At 32.1% G+C, this 18,599-nt stretch overlaps 1 protein-coding gene across 1 annotated transcript; it reads right to left on the reverse strand.

The window, feature by feature from the left end:
- Positions 1-13,487: 13,487 nt before the first annotated feature.
- Positions 13,488-17,897, reverse strand: LOC142230017 (N-acetylgalactosaminyltransferase 4-like). The gene is made up of 3 exons (XM_075300627.1): positions 17,276-17,897; positions 14,287-15,058; positions 13,488-14,231 (listed from the first exon to the last, which is right to left on the reverse strand). The coding sequence occupies exons 1-3, from the start codon at positions 17,833-17,835 to the stop codon at positions 13,569-13,571; spliced, it is 1,995 nt and encodes a 664-aa protein (XP_075156742.1). The 5' UTR covers positions 17,836-17,897; the 3' UTR covers positions 13,488-13,568.
- Between the last annotated feature and the right edge of the window lie 702 nt (positions 17,898-18,599).

An 18,599-nucleotide genomic window follows, 5' to 3' on the forward strand; every position in this document is an offset into this window, starting at 1 on the left:
ATATTGCTTCAATTACCATTTGCATTAAATGTTTTTGAACTGCTGTCTCCGTAATTGCTTGTATCTCACGACATGCAACCAATGCATGATCGATTACCTTTGGCAAATTGTCCAAATAAAAACGTTGTGCCATTTCCATGAATGCTACGAAGGCAAATTTAGTAAGGTAGTTTTAGTATTACAAAAACATAAACGTCAGTCGCCATATTGAAACTTGATAGAAAATCTGGAAATGTATCGATGTAGGCTTCGAAATATGAGGAAATGTGTTACAGTTCGTAAGAATAATTGAAGTAATTCTTACCATCAGTTATGAGGACAATTTATTTCGATACTTTTCTGTCATAAATTAAAAGCAAATTGCAAATTTTAAAATTTTTAGTATAAGAAATTTCATTTTGAATTTGTATTTTTATTTGCCACAATTTTCAATTAAACATTTTCGGAAGAGGTAAAAGTTACAATATGTGCTCATTGTGAAAATATCTCAAAAAGAGAAAAAAAAAATAAATTCTAGTAGATGGGAGAAACCAGAATATTTAATTCAATGATATATAATCATAATTTAAAGAAATATTGCATGGTATTTGGTATGGGGTGATGACAAACCCATAAAACCTCTTTCGCTACGCCTATGCCATTAAACAAATACCAACAATCAAAGTTGTGCTCAAATGAAAAAATTGTAATTACCTGATAGCTTGAAAATACCTTCCAAATATATATTGAATGCTACTTTATTGGAAGTTGGTAGGAGGAGGTTCCTTGTCATTGAGCTTAACATGCAATCGGACAGCACTCAGTGATAAGAGAGAAGTTCACCAATGTAGTATCACTCCCTCTTGAACGATGTTTTGAAAATTGGTCTTACGTTCTTCGATTATTGTGAAGGTTGGCAAAAATACGATACTTAATTTTTCGATACTTGGGGAGGCGGGCTTTCCCTTTGCCCATCCTATTTGTAAAGTGTAGTGAAAAACTGCACTCAAAAAAAGTGAACTCTCTATTTCTCTTAAGCCAATTAAACTTTATTTTAGTTCATGGTATTATTATGTTTGGAGAAAGTTTCCTTTACTCCCATCATTTTTTGGGTACGTTAGTTAAATTAACTAAAAAGCGGGAAAAATTGTACATAAATTAAGCATAAAGATTTACTAAATTCGTATTTCTCACAACATAGTTCTTTATTTTTTTACATTTGTAAATTTTACTACAAATACGTTCATCATGAACTTCGTACGTCTCTAAAGACATTCTTGCAATTTTGAACTCCATTTTTTTCCTTCAAACTACGATATTTTCTTTAAGTGAAAAAACATAATTGTCTAATAAATTTTCTTGAATTTGTCGAAAAATATTTACTTACTTTTGTGACATCGGCGTGAGGCCAGCGTTTGTACACCGAAAGAATTTTCTTCGTAAAAAGTACGAAAATTTTCGTTAAAAGTACGAAATTTGTCATTGTTTTGCAACCAAAGAAACTTTTCATTGAATGTACGAAATATTTCGTACTTTTTACGAAGAAAAGTTCTTCCAAATTTTTCGTAGTTTGTAAGAAAAAATTCGTACTTTTTATGAAAAATCTTCGTATTTTTATGAAATGTCTTCGTACTTTTTATGAAAAACTTTCGTAGTTTTTATGAAAAAATTTCGTACTTTTTATGAAACAATTTCTTTCTTTTTATGAAACTGTTTCATACTTTTTATGAAAAACTATCGTACTTTTTTTCAAAAATGTTATCACCCAAATGAGAAGTAGCATAGACATACATAAAAAATAGAATAAAGGAGCAAATCAATTTTATGTCGCGAACGGAAATTTTACAACTTCAATGAAATTTCTTAATTATTTTAAAGAAAATGTTTCGTACTTTTTATTCATATTCATAAATTCGTAAAAACTTCTTCAAAAATCATGAAATTTGAAGAAAGTTTCGTTAAAAGTACGAAACTTTTACGAAGAAAAAGTAATGTAGAATACTTCGTAGACGTTTCGTATATTCGTAAAATGTTCTTCGTAGAATTTACGAAAACGAATGAAAATTTCGTTGTTTTAATGAAGAATTCACGAAGAATAGTTAATGAATCATTCTTCGTAAAATTAACGAAGAGAATTCTTTCGGTGTAATACTGTTTAGTTCAAAAGTTCTAAAAATATTCAAAATTTGCTAAACTTAACCAGAAGTTTTCTTTCTGGTTGGTTCACTGTTTTTTTTCAGTGTATACATCATGTAAAAAGACGTCAAAGTTTTCTTTCAAACAAACTTTTTTCGTTCGAACAACAAATGTTAGCAAATAATTATTTTGTAGACTTTTTGTATCTTGACTACATGGCAAAAAAAGCGTTCAAAATGGGAGATGTCTTTCAATAATTTATTTCAAAGACTTTTTCCTTGACACTTATCTTAATTTCTTTGAAGTCGATTTTGAATTTCGAAATTTAAATTTTCGTTAACACGTTTTTAAAGGAATTCCATCGCTCATGAAGAAAAAGAGCTGAAAACAACTAATAAATTTAAATTTTCTGGAATCTATTACGCAAAACTCCTGTTCTTTGACTCGGAATCAATACTAAAATGATTAGTACAAAAACAAAACCTTTAAAGCCGGTCATGCTTTTGTTCTACTTTTATAAAAGTCAAGACATGTCAAATAAATTGGAAAATTTCAATAATCACAAAAATACCTGCGGTGAATCCATCCGACAAACCCAGATAAATACCCGAAAATTTCTATACAACGTGTAAGAGGATATACCTCATCCCCACAGCTCGGCTAGCTCGAAATTTTTCTTCAATAACAAACTTATAACATAGAATTGAAGTCATTTTTCTAGTAGTTGAAGAATGAATTTCTGTGCCATTATCCTTTTTAATCATCATAAGTCGTTAGATTTGATGACTCCCCATCCATTGTCCTTGCCTGTCTGCGTGTCTCAAAAGACCACTTAAGCAAAACATGGCCATAAAACACTTCCTGTACATCGTGGAGTGAATTAACATAATTACCGGCAATTGTCCGTAAACATTATCAAGTCGCTCATACACTCTTATTCTGAATGTTTGCTCGTCTTCAATACCGTTCATGCGCTTCAATCAAGAAATGTTTAAATGTTTAGGGCAAAGAGCACAATATAAAACATTTTTATGACTTTTAAGCAACACCTTCGACTCCTCCTTCCAGCCACTTTCAGGATGTTTAATTATTTGTTCTCCTACAAAGGAGAATGCCCCAGCTGTGGCAGTGCGTACGTTGTGCTCACCCGAAAATCATCCACAGCAAACAAAGCGATGGAAGAGCAGAACCAAATGTGAATTTTTGTATCATTAGTGCAATTAAACAGGTGTTCACAATGTTTCCTCACCCACACACATCATCCGAGCGATGGGATTATGGAGACAGGAAACAAGAAACAAGAAGCTCATCGCTACCATCATCGTGGTAGGATTGCTGATGTCGTTGTTAATAAGAAATTGTTACATTACTGTAACGGAAATGTTTCCCAAATGATGTCTATGATGAACACAATAAGCTTTTGACGATGATGGAGATGTAATGGTAATGGCATGGCCAACGTCCTCTATAAGATGGGATCTGAATTTCTGATTCGCTTGCCAAATAATGGTATACCAAGAGTGTGTCGTTTTCATGCCTAAGGCCAAAATTCCATTAGAGTGATGCTTTTGCGAAGGGAGGCGTGTGAGTTGGTTTAAGTTTTGTAGACAGGATTATTAGAAATCGTTGATCCCCGCTAGGCATTAAACACATCAAGGCCATTACCATTTCTGCCCGCCGGGCAAAGCAATATTGATCCCTTAATTTATTTCTATGCTTTTAAGAGATTTCGTCAATTTGTGTGAAGTTGTTCACACGTGTTCATCCGGAAAAGGTTAATTCATAATTGAATCCAATCAAAACCATCCATACAAAGACATCTTTGAATTACTAATTATTTGCTATGCGAATAATGGGATGGATGATGGTATGTGAATGTTATCTACACAGAATGAATAATTGAATAAAATACAAAAATAGTGGTTCCAATTATTTTTGTATTTGTTTTTCAGCTAATTACAAAAATCATAAATCCAATTATCCAAATTGTAAGATTGTCATAAAATTTAAAGTATAAAGGTAATTATAGCTCATTCACATTAGGCACGAAATCTACTAAAAGTAGATTTGAAATCCTTTTTTATAAGGTAAACGACAGTTGACATCTGGTTAAAGTGAATTTTGAAAGTGTAATGTGTATGAGGTTTTAGAATTAATAAATCCAAACATTAAAATTTGAAGTATATAATGAATGTTTTTTTAATTACAGTCGTAATTGAACTGAGTACAAGTTTATTAAATTTTGTAACCTATATAATTACTATCGTAATTGTGCTTATTATCATCGTAATCAATATAATCTATGTACTGTATAGATTACTGATTTATAAAAATTATAAAAATACACTCTGAAGAAAGTGTTTATGCTTTTTATTATAAAAAATATATATAATTGAAAATTATATTCAATTATAATTGAATACAGTCAAGTACATGTTTGCAAGAAAAATACACAACATTCATGATAAATGACATATTTTACAGCAAAGAAAAAAATCGTATGGAGATTCACAAAAAACAAAAAAAAATATTATCTGCACCACCTGCTGGAATTGGGCTTCCCATATCTTCCTCATTTGTAAGTGATTTGTTTCGTCATATTTTCCTTCTGTAATACAAACAATATGTACATCTCTATTAGATTAATTTTCGAAGTCACGAGAATTTTCGTGAGTCAAAAAATTTTGTGAATCGCGCTTTAAAAGTTTTGTTTGCATGAACGTACTTGGTTATTTCGGGAATGTGCTTGAGAGAGAGAGAGAGTTCCTCACAGAAAAAAAGTGTCTCGTAAATTTAAGAAGATTTTTACAATAATTTGCCAGAATTTTAGTCCATTTTTCGTATCTTCAACGAAAATTAACTACTCGAAAGGAAATTTTACAAATTCTAAGTAGCAATCGTTTCGTTCATGGCCTACAAAATACGATGGAAATTTCCTTAAAAAATTTCTTAACTGGTAGTTAAAAATTCGTTAGTCATGCTATAAAACTACTTGTGAAATGTAAAGTATTTTCTAAATAATAAGTGCAATTTACTATAAGATTTTTTGTATGAGAAAATATTTTTTTTACGAAAAATGAACTTGAAAGTGGATAGCAATTTCTTACTGACAATTCCTATAGTTAATAATTGTTGGTAAAAAATTACCCAATGAAATATTTTTAGTTCACATGTAATTAAATTTATAGACATTTTCGTCAAAAATGGTAGATAACATTTCATGAAAATTTTTGCAAATTTTAAGTTAAACGTTTCATCGTTCATAAACTGGTATGCCTTTACGAATATTATTCTTAGAGTAAATTGTCAGCAGATGCGATGAACTAATGCATAGTACAAAGATGTTTCTTGGCATAGTGGAATGTGATTAATGTAAAAATGATGTTACTTGAGTTTTGTTGTGTATACATGAGCGTGGGGTTGTTTTTATTTTTGTTCATTTAGTGTGTGTGTTTGTTATTCGCGGATGGTTTATTTGGCTGGATGAGGTGCAGTGCTGCCGCTAGTGAAAAATTGAGTGAAGTAGATTTTGGAAAAAAGTGGAGTAGATTGAATAAAATTGAAGTAGACCGTCTGTTGAAATCACGCTAACTTCCACTTCTACGTATAGCCCCCATATAAACGGACCCCCAAATTTGACTTGCGGGGACTCTAAGAGATGCAAATTTCATCCGATCCAGCTGAAATTTGGTACATGGTGTAAGTATATGGTCTCTAACAACTATGCAAAAATTCACCCAGAATATATATACTTTATGGGGTCTTAGAGCAATATTTCGATGTGTTACAAACGGAATGACAAAGTTAATATACCCCCATCCTATGGTGGAGGGTATAATAAAATGAATTCTATTGTTTTGTTTTCAAAAATGTATGCTACTTCAATTTTATTCAATCTACTCCACTTTTTTCCAAAATCTACTTCACTCAAGTTTTCACTAGCGGCAGCACTGAGCAAAATACTTCGATTGAAGTAAAGGGTGATTTGTTAAGAGCTTGATAACTTTAAAAAAAAAAAACGCATAAAATTTGCAAAATCTCATCGGTTCTTTATTTGAAACGTTAGATTGGTCCATGACATTTACTTTTTGAAGATAATTTCATTTAAATGTTGACCGCGGCTGCGTCTTAGGTGGTCCATTCGGAAAGTCCAATTTTGGGCAACTTTAGACTTGATGTAGCCCCACAAAAAATAGTCTAAAGGCGTCAAATCGCATGATCTTGGTGGCCTACTTACCGGTCCATTTCTTGAGATGAATTGTTCTCCGAAGTTTTCCCTCAAAATGGCCATAGAATCGCGAGCTGTGTGGCATGTAGCGCCATCTTGTTGAAACCACATGTCAACCAAGTTCAGTTCTTCCATTTTTGGCAACAAAAAGTTTGTTAGCATCGAACGATAGCGATCGCCATTCACCGTAACGTTGCGTCCAACAGCATCTTTGAAAAAATACGGTCCAATGATTCCACCAGCGTACAAACCACACCAAACAGTGCATTTTTCGGGATGCATGGGCAGTTCTTGACCGGCTTCTGGTTGCTCTTCACTCCAAATGCGGCAATTTTGCTTATTTACGTAGCCATTCAACCAGAAATGAGCCTCATCGCTGAACAAAATTTGTCGATAAAAAAGCGGATTTTCTGCCAACTTTTCTAGGGCCCATTCACTGAAAATTCGACGTTGTGGCAGATCGTAAGTCTATTCATGATGAAATGTCAAAGCATACTGAGCATCTTTCTCTTTGACACCATGTCTGAAATCCCACGTGATCTGTCAAATACTAATGCATGAAAATCCTAACCTCAAAAGAATCACCCTTTAGTAGCGGCAGCACTGATGAGGTGTTGTTTTCAATAAAGGCACATGTGTTTTTGTTGTTGTAGGAATGTTTTGGCTTTGCTTGGTTTTGTTTGGCATGCTTCAGTTGTATAGTTGGCGTTGGCGTGGGCTGTTGCATCTTTTAAATAGGTATGCAACAAGGGAATATAAAGGCATGGAATATTTTGGATTTTTGAGACATATATTGGTGTTTGTTTATTAAACTTTTTAAATGAACGGTATTAACGGTATTTTTCTAAAAAGTTATTAAGAATATTTAGGAAAATATGTTGAAATTGAAAGTGTATTGAAATTTTTATTATTCTATGTAAAAAATTAATATTCAATTCCAGCGTATAGTTTATTCTCAAATTGGTAAGTATTTTTTTAATATGACTTTCTTTTAAAAAGAATATTTTTTATGTATATTATTATTTGTTAATTAATTATTTTGGAAACCACTTTAATGGTTTTCTTTGTTGTAAAAACAATATTTAATTTCAGAGCAACTCCAGATGGATTCGAACAAATTTAAAAAATAGAGAATTGGTAAGTTTTCTTTTAAAAATTGGCTTTATTTCGACTAGAATATTTACGTTTTTGTGACCTTTTTATCATCAAAATTACAGGTTTTAATACCATTTCTTTAATGAATTTTTGTGGAAACCAATGTAATATTTTTAATGTAAAAACAAATATTTAATTTCAGAATAAACCCTTAAAAATTTTGACAAATTTTTAGTACTCCTTTGCCTGTAATTTAATAGTGAATTGGTAATGATTCTTTGACTTTCTTTTAACCCTGGACAGTCATCCTTATTTTTTGTACATTAACGGCACGACGAAGGATATTTTGACTACGGCTGATTTCAATACGCTATAATTTTCATCGTGAGCGAAAAAGTGAACCAAACTTGAATTTATTGTCTTATTCAATTTGGTTTTAAGTAGTATAAAACAAAACTTCATAAAGCGGTCGAATTAGTATAACTTAAATTTATCATTTTCCAATAGACTAAAATGCCTTTTTAATCGAAAATGAAATTACGTGTCGTCATTTTGACGAATGATGACTGTCTAGGGTTATCAAGAATATTTGGTTTTTTATGCATATTATTATTTTTTATTAGATTTTTTGAAAACCTATTTAATAATTTTATTTAATGAAAAAAATAAATATTTAATTTCAGAGTAACCCAAATAAATTTGCACAACTTTTTATATTTCGCCTCAGCGTACAATTTAATAGAGAATTGGTAAGTTTTATATTAAAACTTTGGCTTTCTTTCAACTAGAATATTTATTTTATTATATCCTTCACATCGATAACAACACAGTTTTATGAGTTTATATAGAATACTTCATTATTTCTGTAATTGTTTCAGGTACAAATTTTATGAGATACGTTTTCCAAAGAAAAGTTGAATTCCTTACACCATTTGATAAAATGCCCCCAAATATGGTAAGTTACAAGCTAAAATGGAGAATTAAGAATTATATTTCATTACATGGTGTTAATTTTTAACAATTTTCATTATTGTTTCCATTTTTTCCAGCAAGATATGTGAAAAAATTACCTACGATGAATAAAAAAAGGATAAGTCAAAATGTCCAAATAGCGGGTTCAAATGAACTACTCTCTGTTCCACGTGGTCATAATTTTTATTCACAAAAAACATTGTATTAAGAACTTTCATCATAAGTTTTTATAATAAAGTACGTTTGCTTAAAGAATGTTTAATTTAGTGTATGAAAATTTTCATAATAGTAAAACGGTTTGTTGTTCCTTTAATTATTTAATTTCTCTGTACTGTGGAATGATTGATTTAAAAATAGTTTAGTCGTCGACAATTTAAAGAGACTGTTAACCAATTTTTATTATCGGGTTTCCCACAACATAAGCAAGTAAACCAAAATAATACTGACTTTTTAACTTGGTAGGGGTATATAAATCTTATGGTGTTTTAAAAATGAACTAAACTACATTGTTATAGATGAACTAAAATTTAAGAGAATTATAAACTAAACAAGTTGAAAAAATATAAGGGCCAAATCATGGTCACTATTACTACAGTTTAGTTCATTTTGCAATGGAAAAGGGTTCACTGTTTTTTCAGTGCTCCCAAACATCACGGTCACAATGAATTCGAAGGAAAGGATTATTTTTATGAGGAGAATTCTTTCAGTGTAGTTTCCAAAAAATTCGCTTGGCCAAAAATACTCAGATTTGGATAAAGCTACTTACCTGCGATAAAAATAAAATGTTGATGCGCGAAAAATGTTGTGTAGATAAACATTTCAAATCGTGATACGATACCATCTTTTATTTGTGGGTAATATTGACTTGGATATCCTTGTATGTACATCAAAAAGTTTCTTAATAATAAATTATATTTTATTATTTGTATTTATTTATTTTTCGTTACTTAGCAACGTGTTGTTATGCAATTACGCATTAAGGTGGGTACTAAGTTCGAGTTTAGCTGCTAAAGTGAAAACTAAATCATCCAAAAAGAGATAAAACTATACATATTTGTTGCAAATTTTGTTATAATGGGGAATAGCCAAAAGCAAATGTTCACAAAGTTTGTATTCCTTAAAATGGATTATTAATGAAAAGCAATCGTGAAAAAATACATTTTTAGCTCGAACTTAATACCCACCCTTAGCCGCCAAAATCGCTTTTTTTTCACGATTACTTTTCTTTAATAATCCATTGTAAAAAAATATAAACATTACGAAAAGTTGCTTTGGGCTATTCCCCAACAAGTTATAATAAACTTTGCATCAAAGAGGTATAGCTTTATACACCCTCACAAAAACTCGCTTCTGTAACATATACTCCAAAACATATTTTGCTTCAAGCATATACATTTTTGGGTATTGCCCAAACATTTATATGTTTGATCTCTTCCAATATATAATATGTTTGAAAGCATATTGGTCTAAACAATATATGTTTGGGTAGTCTAAGTTCCAAACATTTTGTATTTTTGCATCCAAATTCAATAATGTGGTCTTCCAAAAAACAATATGTTATTATGTGAACATATGATATGTTTGGAAGCATTTTGCACCCAAAAATATTATATGCTTAAAAAAAATTCTCCCAAACAATATTGTGCTCAAAATTTTATTTGTTTATTTATATATTTACAATCATAATGAATTATGAAAATAAACAGGTAATATAGGTGCTAACAACATAGGTTTTCGACCTGAATGCTCAAAATTTTGTTTCTGCCTAATTCTATATTCCCCCACATCTTTCTCACTTCCACGAGATTTTTTAGTTCTTAGCACCTTTTTCTGTAATACAAACATTGTAGAAGAAATTATTCAATTTTATGATTTTTATACCCTCCATCATAGGATGGAGGTATATTAACTTTGTCATTCCGTTTGTAACACATCGAAATATTGCTCTAAGACCCCATAAAGTATATATATTCTGGGTCGTGGTGAAATTCTGAGTCGATCTAAGCATGTCCGTCCGTCCGTCTGTTGAAATCACGCTAACTTCCGAACGAAACAAGCTATCGACTTGAAACTTAGCACAAGTAGTTGTTATCGATGTAGGTCGGATGGTATTGAAAATGGGCCATATCGGTCCACTTTTACGTATAGCCCCCATATGAAGGGACCCTCAGATTTGGCTTGTGGAGCCTCTAACAGAAGCATATTTCATCTGATCCGGCTGAAATTTGGTACATGGTGTTGGTATATGGTCTCTAACAACCATGCAAAAATTGGTCCATATCGGTTTATAATTATATATAGCCCCCATATAAACCGATCCCCAGATTTGGCTTGTGGAGCCTCTAAGAGAAGTATATTTAATCCGATCCGGCTGAAATTGGGTACATGGTGTTAGTATATGGCCTCTAACAATCATGCAAAAATTGGTCGACATCGGTCCATAATTATATATAGCCCCCATATAAACCGATCCCCAGATTTGGCTTTCGGAGCCTCAAAGAGAAGCAAATTTCATCCGATCCGGCTGAAATTTGGTACATGATGTTGGTATATGGTCTCTAACAACCATGCAAAAATTGGTCCACATCGGTCCATAATTATATATAGACCCCATATAAAACGTTCTCCAGATTTGACCTCTGGAGCCTCTTGGAGGAGCAAAATTCATCCGATCCGGTTCAAATTAGGAACGTGGTGTTAGTATATGGTCGCTAGCAACCATACCAAAATTGGTCCAAACACACAAAAATTGGTCGATATCGGCTCATAATCATGGTTGCCACTAGAGCCAAAAATAATCTACCAAAATTTTATTTTTATAGAAAATTTTGTCAAAATTTTATTTCTAGAGAAAATTTTGTTAAAATTTTATTCGGTTCATAATCATGGTTGCCATTCGAGCCAAAAATAATCTACCAAGATTTTATTTCTATAGAAAATTTTGTCAAAAGTTTATTTCTATAGAAAATTTTGTTAAAATTTTATTTCTGCAGACATTTTTGTCAAAATTTTCTTTCTATAGAAAATTTTGTCAAAATTTTTATTTCTATAGAAAATTTTGTGAAAATTTTATTTCTATAGAAAATTTTGTTAACATTTTATTTCTGTAGAAAATTTTGTCAAAATTTTATGTATACTTTGTCAAACTGAATTATATACGTATTGGATCGATCTTTTTTGATTTAATATATACCACGTTTGGACTTACATACAATTTAGAAGATGGTGTTAGGAGGTTTTAAGATACCTTGCCATCGGCAAGCGTTCCGGCAACTTAAGTAATTCGATTGTGGGTGGCAGTGTTTAGAAGAAGTTTCTACGCAATCCATGATGGAGGGTACATAAGCTTCGGCCTGGCCGAACTTACGGCCGTATATACTTGTTTTTATTTTAAATTTACCTTTTGCCGGACGGGGATTCGAACAGCGGACCACACAGTTTGTAAGCATCAAAGAAGTAGCTGATCAATTGCCCAAGGAAAAATAAAATGTTAATTTTGTAATAACAAGCAACAACCACCAACTTAATTCAATATCGCTCCCTGTTAAATAGCGCTCCAAGCTACTAAACACATATATGTTTATAGGCTATTTCTAAATTAATATATGTTTGCATCCAAGCATATTATATTTACAAACATTTTATGTCCCAAACATAATATGTTCTAACATATTAACATATATGTCCCAAACATGTTATGCTAGTTTATGAACATTATATGCTTGCACTCAAAAATATTGTCTTTAAAAATTTGTGTTCCAAACATATAATGTTTATAGCCAAACATATGAAAAACAGTCTTTTTCATCCGTGTATTTTTTTTTTGTGATTTAGTTTTGATTTCAGCGGCTAACTCGATCTTAGTACCCACCTTTATACTTAAAATCAATAACTTTTACAATTGATCCAATTGAACATAGTAATTGATGTGTTGTGAATTCAATACTCAATACTTTCTTAAATTGTATCTGTCTTGAACTTTGTATTGCTCTAAATATATTTTAACGAGTTTTAACTTGGAGTTACTTCAAAATTTACTTCAAAATATGGGATTTGCTAAGCAATCGAAAAAATCTATTATTCTTAATAATATTTCTTCAATTTGACAAGAAGTATTAAATTATTTTTATCGTGCTGCAATTAGTAAACCATCATTTTTTTATCATTATAATTGTTGTATTTATGCATTTGTTGAAAAAATATTGTAATATTGAACTAAAATACACCAAATTTCTTTAATTACAAATTTGAAGAAAATAATCGGCTTCGGCCGATTATTGCTTTTTTTTGCCAAACATCGGCTTCGGCCAAAAAATTGTTTATAATTTATTTGAATGTATACTCCAAATATTTATTTATAAACAAAATATAAAAATCAACCAGTAAACAGGAACATTTATTTTTTACTTATTCCTTCATGTTGGACTTTAGCATGAATGTGTTGTGCTGATGTATTTCGTCATCTCTCTCATTCACCATCTTTAGTTTTTCTTTATATTCTCTCGGCCTCTCTTTTTAAACACATATATGTTCTAAAACATAAGTTGTTCTAACATACTAACATATATGTCGCAAACATGTTATGCTAGTTAATGAACATTATATGCTTTAAAAATCATGTGCTAAAAATTTGAGTTCCAAACATATAACTTTTAGTCTTTTTCGCCCGTGCGAGAAGAAATCAGCATTAGTAAATATCATACTTTATCCTAGTTATTGAACTATTTCTAACTATTTTCAGTTTAGAATATTATTACTCAATAAAGTAATTTTACCATGTCCATGTGTCAGTTGTAATCACGCTACAGCCTTTAATCGCCCCGAAATTTGGTAAAGTATAACCCCATATAAATAAAGACCGATCTCCCTATTTGACATCGTGGGCTTCTAGAAACCGTAGTTTTCACCGATTTTTTAAAATTGAAAATCTAAAGGTATTTAGACCCCAAATCTAGATGTATTTTAGGCCCCCAATCTTCATTTATGCGAGCGAAGTGTACTTGTATACCACGTGAACACCTAATTTCGGTCCCCTTGAATTGGTCATCCCATTTAGTTGCGTTACAAACTGAAATCATAGGTTTGAAATTTTTATAGATATTTTTGGTTCTATATATTTTGTTAAATATAAATTTTTAAATGTGAATGCGAAATGATTTCACTGTACTGGTACATCATTCCAAAAATCATTCATGGCTGTCTGGTTGAACGATCCAAAAGACCACTTCATTCGTGGATTGAGTTTGTCACAGGGATTCGCATATACGCTTTTCTTATCGCCATCAACAAATCCCTCAAGACAGGAAGAACGATAGATTCCATGCATAATCATCTGATGATCCTGATCGTATGACCAGAATTGATTTCCACCCTGATTATGACATGACCACATCCACACTGTAGAGTTTTCATGTGAATCCTTAACATCCCAACATACATCTCCCTTGTACTTTCGAATGTCACGGAAGTGACTCAAACTCCAGAATTGACTTTCTTGAGGATGAGTTTTGTTAGGAGCACAACTGTAGAGACCAACACCACTATTAACCCCATTTCCCATAGTATCGACGCAGAAATTAGGGAAAGCCAAACTTTGTATTACTCCCGAAGCATAGTTAGGTGGCAGGACCGGTGGATACGCCTCTACAAGATCGGGGGCTATTTCTTCTATGAACCACTTGAATGATTTGCACTTTAGATGTTCGCGAATTGCCAGTTGTTTGGTTAAATCTCCGGGATCAGCAGCTTGGGTATCGGGTAAACGATCGTAGATGTAGTGTTTATACTCATCCATCCACACTTCAGCGACACGTTTATGATTCTGTAATTAAAAATTAAATGAGAGTAGAACAATATCTAAGCTTCGCTCCACATACTCTGGCCACAAAACTGTAATTTCTGGGACTTGGTCGTCCAGTCATGGGACCACGGAACACATGGGCCACTCGTGAGCATGGGACATCAATCAACAAACCACCACACATCCAAATCTTGAAACTAAGCTCATATTGCTCTGCTCCCCAAATGTCAAGGCCCTCGTCATAACCGCCCAATTCCCAGAAGAACTCACGGCCAATAGCAAAAAGGCCTCCCATCATTATAGGGTTACGATATGGCTGAGTTTTGTCCTTCGCATCAATGGGCAAAACTGGCATTTGCTTGTAAATAAAATTCCAATCAAATGCCCCACGAGAACCCTCCTGGTGGCCACCATTGTAGGCAAATGTTGCATGATCGATTCCATCAACAATGGGGCAGGTTGATATTCTCTTGTTCATTGCTATTGGCTCCAGCAGAGGGGGTAACCAATTGAAATTACATTCGATGTGGGAATCAAAAAACACCAAAACATCACCGGTGGCTCGACGAGCACCAGCTAAACGGGCTCCAATCAGTCCTGTTCTCTCCGGCAAACGTATTATTTTCACGAGACCCTTAAAGTAATTGGCCACATAATCTTCCAATTGTTGTTTCAAATATTCCCTGTCACTAAAATCATCAACAATTATGATTTCGTGCAACAGTTCGGCCGGTGTACGATTTTTAATGCTATAAAGTGTACGAATAAGTACGCTGAAATATTCATTATAGAATGGAATAACGACGCTTGTCGAAGGTAAATGAAGCAAATATTCTCTGTGGCGGCATCTGCAAAGGAAAGCCAATTTAACTTCATTTTAGATCATGGAATTATTATATATGGAGAAAGTTTCCTTTCTCTAATAATTTTTTTACGTACGTTAGTTAAAAGAACTAAAAACGGGAAAAATTATACACAAATGAAGAAAAAAGTTTTACTAAATTCTCTTCTAAATGCTACTTCTCACAAAATAGTCCATTATTTCTTAAATTTGTAAATTTTACTACAAATGCGTCCATCAATAACTTCGTATGTCACTAAAGACATTCTTGCAATTTTTAACTCCAATTTTTTCTTTCAAACTACAAAAGTTTCTTTAACAAATGAAAAAGAAAATTATGTCTAATAAATTTTCTTGAATTTGTCGAAAAATATTTACTTTTTTGTGATATCGGTGTGATGTCAGCGTTTGTAATACTGTTTAGTTCAAATTTTCTAAAATTAGCTAAATATTTTCTTTCTGGTTTTCAGTGTATATGAAATAACTTGTAATTTTATAAAAGTGCATAAAACTAAAGCGGGATTTAACTCAAAGTTTAATGAACCTATAATTATAATAGATTGTCTATAGAAACAATTCATAAATTGTAAAATATTTCCCTTGGCTTGTTTTTCCCAAAATAATATTTGAAATATATTTAAAACATAAAGTGTATATGAAGTGTATGAAAATTAACTAATTTTGAAGAAAATTTAACTTCGTATAGCGTTGACAAATTAAAGTGACATTTTACTCTGTACAATCTTACTAAAACATTTTAATCTATTGCATTCACAAATATTATTGTCAAAAATATCTTGTAAAAAATAAAACAATACATAATTGTGGAAAATTATTTCTAGAAAAACCTCATGAGGGAAAGGAAGGACTTCAGCCATGTCATGCGTCGATTTTTTCCTAGATAACAGTCCGAACACAAAATTCTACAAGTCTTATGGATATTTCATTTCGGAAAAAATATGTTGCTTTATTGTATTTTCGCCCAAATATTGTGAGGGATATAGGACCCAAAAGCTACGACAGGGAATGCTGTACCCTTTATTACAATCAAATTCGCAGATAAATACACGACTAGTACACAAAAAACAAGCCGTTGTTTAACTGATTACTTTTTTGGCTTATTTTTAAAAATTTTTGAGAAAATTTTCCCCAACCCAATGTAATTTTCTTTATTTCAATTTTATCTCAAAAATTGTATGTACTAAACGTGGGTGTAAATTTTAATAGCCGTACAAAACAGTTCAATTCTAACTTAAACTGCAGAACATTTTCGTAGACTAGGCTGAAAAAACTATGTCATGTGTGATCGTGAGAAAAAATTGTTCATGAATTTCTTGAAAATCACTATCACGACAAAATACACGATCAAATTCACGTTCACAGCGAAAATTCACAATGACGATAATTTTTGTTCTATTATTATAGTTACGTAGATGATGCAAATGAGGAATCTAGATATTCCAATAAAATTTTAATTTGATCAATATTTATGTTTATAAGTTTCAGGGTTAAGAAATTATGGTTAAACGAAAATTTTGCGATTCCGCAAAATTCCCACATGTTCCGAATTTCGGAACATAGGAGAATGTCAAGATTTTTTTTATTTAAATAAATAACATGTTATCCCAATTAATATATTAATTATTATCATAAAAATTACTGAATTTTTTATTTGATTTGATTAAATTTTTTACAGTACTTCTTCAATTTCGATTTATGGTATACTTTCTAAATGTATCAAGATCAGTAAACATTAGGATACATACATCGGTATGTATGTATCCTAATGTCATACATCGGTACCAAATCCTATTAAAACTCTTCCTTTTTATCAAAAGTCTTAATGTTCCGCATACCACTAATTGAGTAAGGTTGAGTATTATTTGATCAGATCAGTACTTTCTTACAGGTTTTTGTATCGATTTTTTATATTTATTTTATATGATCACAAGTTACTGCTCATGATTTTGTTTCGCGTTCCAATACAATAGAATTATCGCACCACACAAAAATAGGGCATCGTATCATTTGTTGTGCAAAGCATTCTCGATGCGGAAGAATGTTCATGTCGTCCAAAAACAGCATTTCTCACTTCCCAAACTGTGCGATAAGATAAAAAGCTTTTTTCATGTCGGTTGGGTATGGAGGTTCGTTGTTGGTATTTTGAAGTAAAACATTTTTGCTTACCAATAAAAAGTAACTATGATAATAGCAGTTTACTCACTCTTCTTTTCTAACATCTGGAATGGAACGATTTACCGAAATTGAATCGGACAGCAGTGCATTGAAACCATTGTCCATAGAGAGTTTACTTTCCAATTCCTTTAAAGATGGATCAGTTATATAGGCTGGCACGCCATGCTCTCCCAATCCCACTCTTTTCATCTCAATTTCCATGGCAGCATAGTCATGCCAGTCTCTTTTTCGGCCGTTAGGTTCGGGCAGCCGAAAGGGCACATTGATGCTATAGAATTGTGTGAGATCAAGTTCACCTTCTAAAATTGGTTTTACATAAGCCCGCCCATTTATCACAGACGGACGCGGTCGGCGTGGCGACCTCTCCGGTTCCTCTGCTACAACAATTGGTGCAATAACAGGTTCACTACTTTTTTCAATACTGTGTCCGTTTACACTTCTCTCCAATGCTGATTCATTTAAATCGACCGGAAGTTTTTGCGTAATTCGTTGTTCAACCACTTTTATAGTAATCACAGTCAAAACGATTAGCGTCACGGCGAATAGTATTGCTTTCTTCAGAAGTCGCTTAACATAACGTCGTTGCATTTTATTTTTGCTATTTGTTCAGAACCGCAGCTGATGGCACATACAAGTTATCAATATCATTACCTATGAAAGACTGATTCATTCGCTTCATTGTCAACTCTAGTTAACGTAACTTACGGAGCAGTCCGATTCGTTGATGAATTTCAATAAACTCAAATGGAGTTTCAATGACGATTTCGGAAACAAATGTTCTAAAGAACATTATTTTGATTGTTATCTAGAAACAGATCTAAGAAAAGAACTTGGTTCGGTATCTCATGTGAACGGCAATAACTTCACCTTACACTTATATCTTGATATATATGTTTTTTCGAAGATTATATCAAAATGCAATGTCACTATTTTATTGAGTTTCCCTTCCTACACAGAAAAAATATTTTTTGTTTTCAAACACGCAATTAATTTATCCAATTAATTCTTACATAGAATTTCTTCAAACACTGAAATAATACCACCAATTACAAACGGTAATAAAAAATGGTTTAATCCAACTAAAGAGTAATTTATTCTAATTGTATTTTTGTGAGTGATTTTTATTTAATTATAAAATTTGTTAATTCAATTAACCTTTTAATCGAATATTTTCTAAAATTGAATTAACATTATAATTTAAAATATTTTGGTGACATTTCTGAGCAGTGGTGGGGGCCACCGTGGTAAAACATACTGGTTAGCATACCCGCCTGTCATACACAGGGTCGTGGGTTCAATCCCAGTCTCGACCAAATACCAAAATTTTTTCAGCTCGCAGTAATGCTGGTGGC

This window comes from Haematobia irritans, chromosome 3 (genome assembly GCF_050003625.1).
Source record: "Haematobia irritans isolate KBUSLIRL chromosome 3, ASM5000362v1, whole genome shotgun sequence".
Classification (NCBI taxonomy): domain Eukaryota; kingdom Metazoa; phylum Arthropoda; class Insecta; order Diptera; family Muscidae; genus Haematobia; species Haematobia irritans.